This window comes from Perissodus microlepis, chromosome 22, assembly GCF_051167445.1.
Source record: "Perissodus microlepis isolate ML-2025 ecotype Zambia chromosome 22, ASM5116744v1, whole genome shotgun sequence".
Classification (NCBI taxonomy): Eukaryota; Metazoa; Chordata; class Actinopteri; order Cichliformes; family Cichlidae; genus Perissodus; species Perissodus microlepis.
The window spans coordinates 26,240,184-26,249,910 of record NC_140481.1 but is presented as its reverse complement, the minus strand read 5'-3'; the positions used below and the strand labels follow the sequence as shown (position 1 = coordinate 26,249,910).

At 37.4% G+C, this 9,727-nt stretch overlaps 1 protein-coding gene across 1 annotated transcript in view; it reads right to left on the bottom strand.

Annotated features, from left to right (window-relative positions):
* Positions 1-5,833: 5,833 nt before the first annotated feature.
* nfatc1 (nuclear factor of activated T cells 1) overlaps positions 5,834-9,727 on the bottom strand; it is a 47,667-nt gene continuing 43,773 nt past the window's right edge. Inside the window, exon 10 of the mRNA XM_084919489.1 lies at positions 5,834-8,740. Within this exon, the coding sequence (XP_084775615.1) occupies positions 8,685-8,740 (56 nt within the window). The 3' untranslated portion in view covers positions 5,834-8,684. The remainder of the gene's footprint in view (positions 8,741-9,727) is intronic.

The window sequence follows — 9,727 nt, the reverse complement described above, 5'->3', positions numbered from 1 at the left end:
CTTTGCTTTCACCTCTTTTCTCAGCAACCTGCACATGACCTGATTTTTATTTATTTTAAGTAAACAACTCATAAATACAACATGATTCTGACAACCTACACTTAAATATCGGCTCCTCTAAATTTACATGATATTATCAAAACAGCAAGCAAAGCAGAAGGAATCAACACACAGTTTCTTGTGGCCATTTTCATGTGAATGTACAGAAACAGCACAATATTACTTCTGTTCTATTAAATATTATACTACTGCACAAAGTCATTTATGAATATAGACAGCACTGAAATCTGATCATTCAGCTTTCCCTCTCTACTTGTCAAAGTCAGCAACACACAGTATTAGTACAGATCAGGCTGTGACATAATCAAATTAAAAAAAGAACATTTATGATAAACAGCAACTCTGAAATTCATCCTGTGTTACTAACAGACAAAATATTTTACCCCACACAGTGTAATGTGTATTATAATATAAAAAAAACAATTAAACAGCACACAGTTCATTAAATAGTTTAAAGAAGGCCCCCTATTGAAAACAAATCTCTGCATTTGCTAACAGAAAGACATTTCTAAATAAGGAGCTGAGACGATTTCTTACAGCTCCTTGCTTTAGCTAACCTCTGCGTTCATCTTACTCTATCCTTAGCATCCTCCTCTGTAACAGCCTTCTCCATGTCCCTTTTCACTGCACTGAATCTTCTGAGGTCTTCCTATTTTTCTCCTGCCTGGAAGCTCCATATTCAACATCCCTTGGCCAGTATATCAACTCTCCCTCCTGATTGATTGATTGATTGATTGATTGATTGATTGATTGATTGATTGGTTGATAGATAGATCGATAGATAGATAGATAGATAGATAGATAGATAGATAGATAGATAGATAGATAGATAGATAGATAGATAGATAGATAGATAGATAGATAGATAGATCTGTCTTTATTAATCCCTCGGGTAGGTTCCTCCAGGAAACAGCCTCTCTAATATTGTCTCCAAAGTCAAACTGATATGTCCCTCTGAAATAATTATTAATCTTTTCCATTCTGCTTACTCCTGTAAACCAAACCATAGCAGGTCTCACGACCATCTTTTAAACCTCTTTCACTCTTGAAAGTTTCCTCTTTCATCTCTAACACTCATTTCCATCCACTCCACGCTGCCTGCACTCCCATCCTCATCCATCTGGTGCCCATTGCTTCGGATGGTTGACCTCAGGTATTTAAATGTATCTACTTACACTATTTCTGCTCCTTGCATCTTTACTGTTATACCCATCTCCCTCCCATACATCTACCTGTCTATCACTCTATCTAAATGCCCTTAACTTGAGTTTAAATGACAAGAATGGACTGATAAACACTCATCTGGCTTTCATTTCTCTCTTTAAGCACAGACGCAGCTTCCTTTGGGTTGACAGATAAAACAATGGATGTCCAAGACTTGCAATAGACACTAATGTTATACACAGAGGTATTAGTGAACAGTCATATGCAGGTTGGTGCAGATCGATGAACATTTGCAATATGATTGCTGGAATATAACATGACAAGTTGATGAATGTGGTAGCCCGGATGGTTAGGAAGGCTCTTTTCTTGGCAGGATGCAGCTCATCTTTTTCTGGTGCTGATTTCATCAGCGTTATCAAGATGTTTCTGTTGTAGTAGATCATCATTGTGCAACTGAATAACACCAGAAAACGTGGGATAGCTCCTAATACCAGAGCTGTCTGAGAGGGGATATTAAATAGATTACTTATGAAAACAGTAACTGCAGTAAGGAGCCACACTGTCAGAGCACACATCTCCCTGAATTTGTATTTATTCAGCAGATGGTAAGATGTGGGGTAAACCACAGCAATGTATCTCTCCATGCATATGAAAACCAAACTTGATGCGCCTCCTGTTTGTGTGTAGGTAAGCAAAACCTTGAGCAGTATTATCTGGTACTGTGGCAGCAAAAACAGGAAAATTAAATGAACGAAGGATGTAAAATAATGCACAGTGTGGAAGATAGCTAAATTACAATTGAGGATATCTATAGCCTTCTTGGATGTGAAGATGATCCACAGCAGTTTCCCTACCACTGCTTCCCCGATGATAAAAGTAAAGATGTCAATCACTGAGAGCATCGCTATGTGAGTTGGTGCAAAAAGACATTGGTCAGCTTTGCTGGAGTTGAATGTGGCATTGCTGGATAAATTCTCCATCTTACCAGACTGTAGTTGAAAACAGAGAGAAGAAAAATCAGTGAAAAGCTGCCAATAGAGGTTTAAAGATTCAAATGTTTTACATGTCCACTCACCAAACACTATTAGGTACACTATGTAGTTGAAACCTCCTCCCTCTTCTCCTTCCCTTTAGCACTGCCTTAATTATTATAACAATTATTATAACAAGGCATTTTTGGATATCTTTTCATTTTCAAACTATTCTCTGTAAATTCCAGAAATGTTCATTAGGAAAGACCAGCAGACCAGCGTGTCTGGCACCAACACCATGCATCATTCAGTCATTTAAATCACCTTTCTTCTCAACTTCAGCAGATGGTCTTGATCATTCTACAAGCCTAAATGTATTGAGATGCTGGCATGTGATTGGCTGATTAGACATCTGCATCAAAGAACAGTTAAACAGGTGTACCTAATAAAGAGACCAATAAGTGTATATCTTAATATCGTAATATAAATGCTAGGGTATTATATAAATACAGAAATGCCTACTGTATAATAAAATGTGTTTTAGTCACTTAAATTTTTATATTTTTTGATAGAGTTTCAACTTAGTTATAAAAAAAACATATGCAACTTAATTCATTGACTTTGATCTTCAAAAAGATTAAAAAAAGAGAATCTTCACTGTGCTAACGGAGTTTTCAAAACACAAGCATTTTTGAGAATCGGTTGTAACATTGTGACCTTAAAAATCTGTGTATTATTAACTTTTTCTTTAAAAATAAGGCTTAAATAAGAAGACGACAACAGACATGACATGAAATGACATTTATGAATATAATCAGACAACAAAATAACACTGAAACTCAAAGTCTGTGCTTACCAGGTGTGTAAAGCTGCTGCTTGAAGGCCAACAAAAATGACAGACTTTACAGCGCACACAGTACAAATGACACCTGATTTCCCTAAAAGGCGACGAGTAGGTTAAAGACAGCCAAGCAAAACACGTCCTGATTTTCCTACTGGCAAAGTGTGAAGGATGTTCGTGATGGTACTGGCTGTGACATTCTCAAACATAAAGGAAAAACAAATGTAAAGAAACCAGCAGCTGAGCGCTGAGATTTATTGTGTTAGGCAAAGCAGAAATCCCACAGACCACAAGGTGTCAGTGTGGACCATAACTGAGAAAGAAATCCTGCGCGCTGCACTGAAAGCACTATAAGGAGCACACAGGTTATCACACAAGACTCAGAACAGTACTTTTATTTTTCTTTCTGAATATACATTTTATGTTGCTGCATCACAAATGTTTCTGCTGTGGAAATGAATGGTTGTGTTATTTATTTATTTATTTTTAGCTCCAATCAAACACATTTGTTAATGAAGAGCAGATACTGGTCTGACTGGACGAGTCAGGGAGTTAATGGTTGCAGGATTGATTTCTGCTTTCATGCAAGAACTCTGATAATCCCAAGAACAGTTAGTTGTTGTAAAAAGTATCAATATTTTTCTTTTCCTCTTTTTTTCTGGTTATATCATGTCACTTTATATTAATGATTTTTCTCTGTTAGTGTGATAAATGTAGCCTATATGAGAGATGTAGCCACTGTGATTTTAACATCGCTGTTTCCATATCAGATTTTCAGAGTCAGATGAAATCATGCTTGGATGGTTGTTCTAGTATTTTATGTCCCCATTACTTTGCAGGTATCTGTTAATGTGCATCGCTAACCAAGCTTACTAAAGTTAGGGGGTAATTTCCCGTATATAATGTACATAGCATACTAGTGAACATGTCATGGTCACTTGTGGATCAAGAAAATGAAGATAGATGAAGATACATCAGCTATAAACTTAAAGTTCAGACTTCAAAATGGACAAAGTGATGACTTCACAGTGCCAGCATCCACCTTTTTATACAGTCAATGGTCAGGTTTCTCAAACTTCGGCCGAAGGAGAAAGGAGCTTTTCTCTTTATTTTCACCTTGACCTTTATAGTCCTTATAACCTTCCTAACACTGATGAATACATCTGTTGGCAAGAAATGCCACCGCAATAATGGCTAAACAGCTATGAACCAGTACATCGATGATGCAGACATTAATCTGGAACATTTTCCTTGTAAAATAACAAAAAAGGTCCTCAGTCATACGTTGGCTTCCTAAACTGGCACTCTCAAAACTTAAGAAGTCAAGGTCTAAATGTTAACTCACTGAGGGCTAGAATCATCCAGGCTTCCACCCCACACTACAAACACAACCGCCGAATTTTGGATTCAGTATGTAAAATAAACACTGCATTTGGTTGTTAGAACTAAAATAAATACAATAAAAAATACTGCGAGTTGGCAAAAGTACTCGTTTGAATCACGAACACCCCAATTTATATATAAGTGTGTGTTTATCACGAACGCGTAAAATAAACACACTGACAACTATAGTAAGACTCAGTATAAAGAACTTATAAACACTGTCACTCACTATTTCACTGCTTAAATTTAATTCTGACTTAGGAAAAAACACACATGCAATGTATCAAGAGAAGTTTTTTTTTAACAGATATTTTTACTGAGAATTTTTCTTTAGTGTTCATATTTTACTTTTACCATAATTAAAGGAACCCTTTGCCCTCCATTCATTTCAATTCATTCATAACATATTTAAATGAATACACTCTTGGAACCTGATTTGTATATGATGTGTAACATGGAACATGACTGACATGACCTAGTTACCTTCAACAACAACCAGTGCTTAAAGCAAATATCAGCTGAGGTTGATCTTTATGCACAAACCGAGGTGAAGTGGAGCCTAACATGATCTTCTCACGATTTAGAGGATGTTTCAGAGCAAGGAAACGCTGATTACAGCTCCTCCCATGTAGATAACTCTGAGCCAGCAAGCGAGACATTTATCCTGAAGGCTTTTGTGACTCCTTGCATGCAAAAAGCGACACCACCTTCTTACAGCAGCTTCAGCGGCACTGGTAAAAGGATCACAGCGTGGGTCTGGCCTTAATCAAGAAGTCACAAAAGAAGCCAACATAAGAGGACAGGAAAGGTGGAGATGCAACTTTTGCTCTGCAGAAATACAGCAAAACAGGAACAAATGTGGGAAACACATGCAGAACTTCAAGGTTTCCTACCACTGCTATGAATCCACAATTTGACAATTAAAGTCGAGTTAGAGTTGACAATTATAAATGACAGTTATGAAAAGTTTTTTAAAAAAGATATAGCAGCAAGGGCAGCATTTAATGGTTGTAATGATTATACATGGTTATATAATGAATCCCAGCAGCTGGCTGTTATGTTTTCATATCTTTGGTAAAAGAGGAGAGGATATTGTGTGCTGTGAAAGCTAAAATAACACACTCTCTATGCTCTTTGAAACATTAATTGAGGATTAATAATAAATGTATTTATGCCAGATATTATAAATTCTGAACAGATGTGTTGTTCAAAGTTCAGTATAACAAACTTATTACGAGGGAACTTTTGGTCCATTATCTTTACCATATTACCAGTATGTAAACTAATTATTTCTTTTAGTCTTTTTTCTAACCTAAGGCGATGAGACAAATGGCTGCCTTTGTTGTGACAACACACATAACGTACATATAAAACTGCTGATTTCATTCCTACAGTAAAACTGAGACAACACAGATCAAAGAGATGAAGGCTTATTTATTGACAAGTACACAAAATATGACAAAGGAGAGTTATGAGTTACTGACAAAGAGTAACCTTCTCCTCTGAAACATTTCAGTATGGCTTCTCTCATGCTCTTCAGTTACACAGATTAAGACTCATAAATACATATAAAACTGGGAACAAGTGTGCGAGCGCTGACAAATTAGCAGGTAAACCACAGTATGCCGTCTAAAACAAGCTGTATGATAAACATGAATAAACGTTGAGCTCATGCTAAGAGAATAAATATGAAAATACAAAAACAAAAATGTGTGTATATTCGTATTGCTGTTCACCGCTGCAAAGTAATCTTTGGATTAGAGATATGACGGTGAATGTTTACATTCTCTCAGAGATTAATGCTACCTGCATGTTGCATAGCTTCCAGGGAGTAATAAAAGTCAAGCTTCATCAAAACTGAGATGATTTTTTTTTTAAATAGTCGAACCAGTATTACTGCAGCTAACATTTTATTTGTTACTTTTCAAGTCTGTATGTATTCTTTTTTTTATTAAAAATGACTAAAAAAAAGGTGTAAAAAGCAGTTAACGGCTGGGTTGGAGGAAATGACTTGTCAACTTAATGCAGTGGCTGAGCCAGACAAGTTTAAGGGGTGGCCAGGCTGAAACCATTATTTACACAGGGGTGCCAAAGAAACAGATGACTATTTATTTTTCCAGCTTAGCATTTTTTTGTGTCACTTATCATTTGCTTATGCAGGCATGTAGTAGCACATTATGACGGCTCATTTAACACTCAGTTACAATTAGAAAGTCTTATGCTGCTAAATTGAAGCTAAAGTTCATAAGATAATTACAATTTCAACTGATGGATGAGCTGTTAAAATGGTCATGGTGTTTACAAAAAAGTTCTGCTAGAAAAATAGAGGTTACTAAATGTAACTCCAGTTCTGTGATTATTTGCATCCCTCTTAAACAAGCTGAGAGCCATTCAAAGAGAAGTATTCCACTTCCTATTAATGCTATTGCACAAAAACTGGTTTGCAGCCGGGCTTTCAACAGATAGTCATCAATGATTAGGATTTAGTGGATGGCTAAGATAATTATTTATACAAGCATGCTAGACAAAACCCCCATTTCTACTTTGCTTTTTGCTGATACAGTACCGATAATGGATGAAAGTATTGGGACACAACTCTCAATCGTTCAGGTGTTTTCAGTCTCATTGCCACAGGTGTATGAAATTAAGCACCTAGCCATGCAGTCTGCCTTTGCAAACATTTGTGAATGAATGTGTTGTTCTAAAGAGCTCACTGAATTTGAGTGTGGTACTGTAAGGGGATGCCACTCTTACAAACAAGTCAGTTGCTTTCTTCCCTCCACGATCAACTATAAGTGGTATTACTGCAAAGCGGAGGTGTGTCAGACCACGTGAAGCTACAGAGCAGGTTGGCTGTGCATTCTGGGTACAAGTCGCCAACGCATAACAGTTTTTGTTACGCATAACTGCATAACAAAAACTGTGTACCAGGAATTCGTGGTGTGGGTTTTAATGGCTGAGCAACTCCTGTAAGTGTAATGTGTAGGCGGTCCAGTGCTTTTGTGCATAAGCTGTATGCCCAAATTGAAATAAAATGACACTCATGCTTTTGCTTTTTCCGAAAGGAAACTAATTTTGCCCAAAACACTAGCCATTTGCTAGTTGTCTGTTAAGGATTTAAGTCAGGACGCCGCTGCTGCCCACTTCATGGCTGAAATCAATACAGCAGTTGCCATAATGTGTCAAATAGTGCTGACACACAGAAAGGTATTTAACCACAACATACAAACTGAACTACATCTATAGTCTGTCAGGAAAAACTTTTACCCCGCAAACTTTCATTTTTGGGATACGGCTTCAGTTCATCCAGGACTATGTCGCTGGTGCCATTTTTTTTAATAGTTTTTCGAAGTCCTGGTTGGCTTCACCTTTGGCTGTCCTTGGCTCCACCCCTGCATTAATGAAACATTGACAGGAAATGCCACTAGTTTAGTGGATAAGTGCTTGTTGTTGGTTCTCTGCAAGCAAATTATGTCTGAACAATATGATGATGGGGAAAAATACAACTTTCCATTTCCAAAATGAAAGGCTGAACTCCAGACAGACATCACAGTATAACAGACAACATAGTTTGCTGACTACATGCAAGTTACACTGCACGTACTCTATCTTCTTGCATTCGCCATAATCCCTTAATTGTCACTTTTACCCACAGTATCCACTGTTCAGGAAAATGTAAGTTAAGTTGCCCCTAAAATATATTTAATTTGAAATTTTGAGGTTGAAAATGTGAAGCCAAGGCCATGTCTTTTTGCTTCCAGTCAAAAAGGCACTTGTCTTTTAAATGGTTTCTCTGTAAAGCCAGATATGCAAACTGGAGCACTACACATCCAAATTTATATACAAATGACATAACTCATGGGCGCCGACTCATTTACAAACCGCAGCCATACAAACAAAACCCCCAAAACAACAAAAAAACCCAAAGAAAACAACAACAACAAAGCAAATCTTGGTCCTCTAAAAGCACACTTTCTTGTAAAGGCTGGAAATGGCAGGTTTGGTTGCTACATACTTAACTTACATGTCAGTCATGTAATCTATACCTTGGATAGGTTCTATGTAACGTTATTATATATGAAAAACAAGGCACACGTTGGACCCTGATCATCTGGACAATACATTTAGAATTGTTCTCCTTGCGTTTCCTTTTGCTGCTTCCTGCATGCCTTAGTCCAAACATGTGGAGCATAATGTCAAATTCATTTGGTGCTTCCCTTTTTAAAAAAAAAAAAATTCCTGTCACTTTTGGTGGTGATGGGAAACTACGCGTGGCTGTGGACGGAGATGCTCGACAGGTCGTTCCTGATGATCTCGTTTACTGCAAAAGGAAAAGAGAGAAAGGATGATCAGTATTTCAGGTTTCCTCCAAAATACCTAAAAAGGCCCGTTCTAAGTCTCTTTTTCACTTCTTATTCAGTCCGAACTTGAAACATTGATGCAATGGTTTTTTTTGGTCACTTTTCAGTTCTTTTCGCAGTTTTGTCTCGGAGTGTTTTCATCAAAGTGGGCAGTGTGTCACCTTTATGCACACAGTGTTAATTTGGCAGGGTTACTGCTCCTGAAGGGAATTATTCTGAACCTGAACCTAACAAAGAGGTTGTAGTGCATTGATTTAACCAGCAAATAAAAACCAAGAAAAACAGTTGGTGCAGTAAAGTTCAGCACAAAAATGTCAACTGATAAACATTCATGATAAAACCTGATAAAGTCTTTAAAACACACGGATTAATTCTTGGCTGTATTGCCGCACTCAGTGCATCAAGGATCACTGCCAAAGATCACCTCGTGATCATCTCACCAAACCTCCTCAAGTGATGCCGTTAATGACAGTGCAGCTCCATCTTAATGCCCCAGTGAGGATTTGGACACATTTAAGTAAAATCCAACCTGAGCTTGTGCTTCTAAGACATGGCCAATCAAAATTTTCTTAAGGCTTGATTACAAGTGTCCATCTGGGATTCTTCAGGTTCATTTTTATTGTTACTTTTGAATTTCTAATGTTCATTTAATTCTTGCAGCAAGTTTGCATAAGATGAGCCTGAAATTGTTTCAGCAATCACACAAAAACAAACACTGACATTTTATAACATCTAACACACACAGAGTTTTCATTCATCTCAATTCAAATTTATTTATATAGTGCCAAATCACACCAACAGCTTCCTAAAGGTGCTGCAACGTAATAAGCTACGCAGTAACGGAGAAAACCCCCTACAATCAGACAATCTCCTTTAAGCAGCACTAGGAGACGCCTCCCAGGCTCAAAGGGGCACCTCCCCGAGCCTGGGTCTGCAGGAGGTTTTTT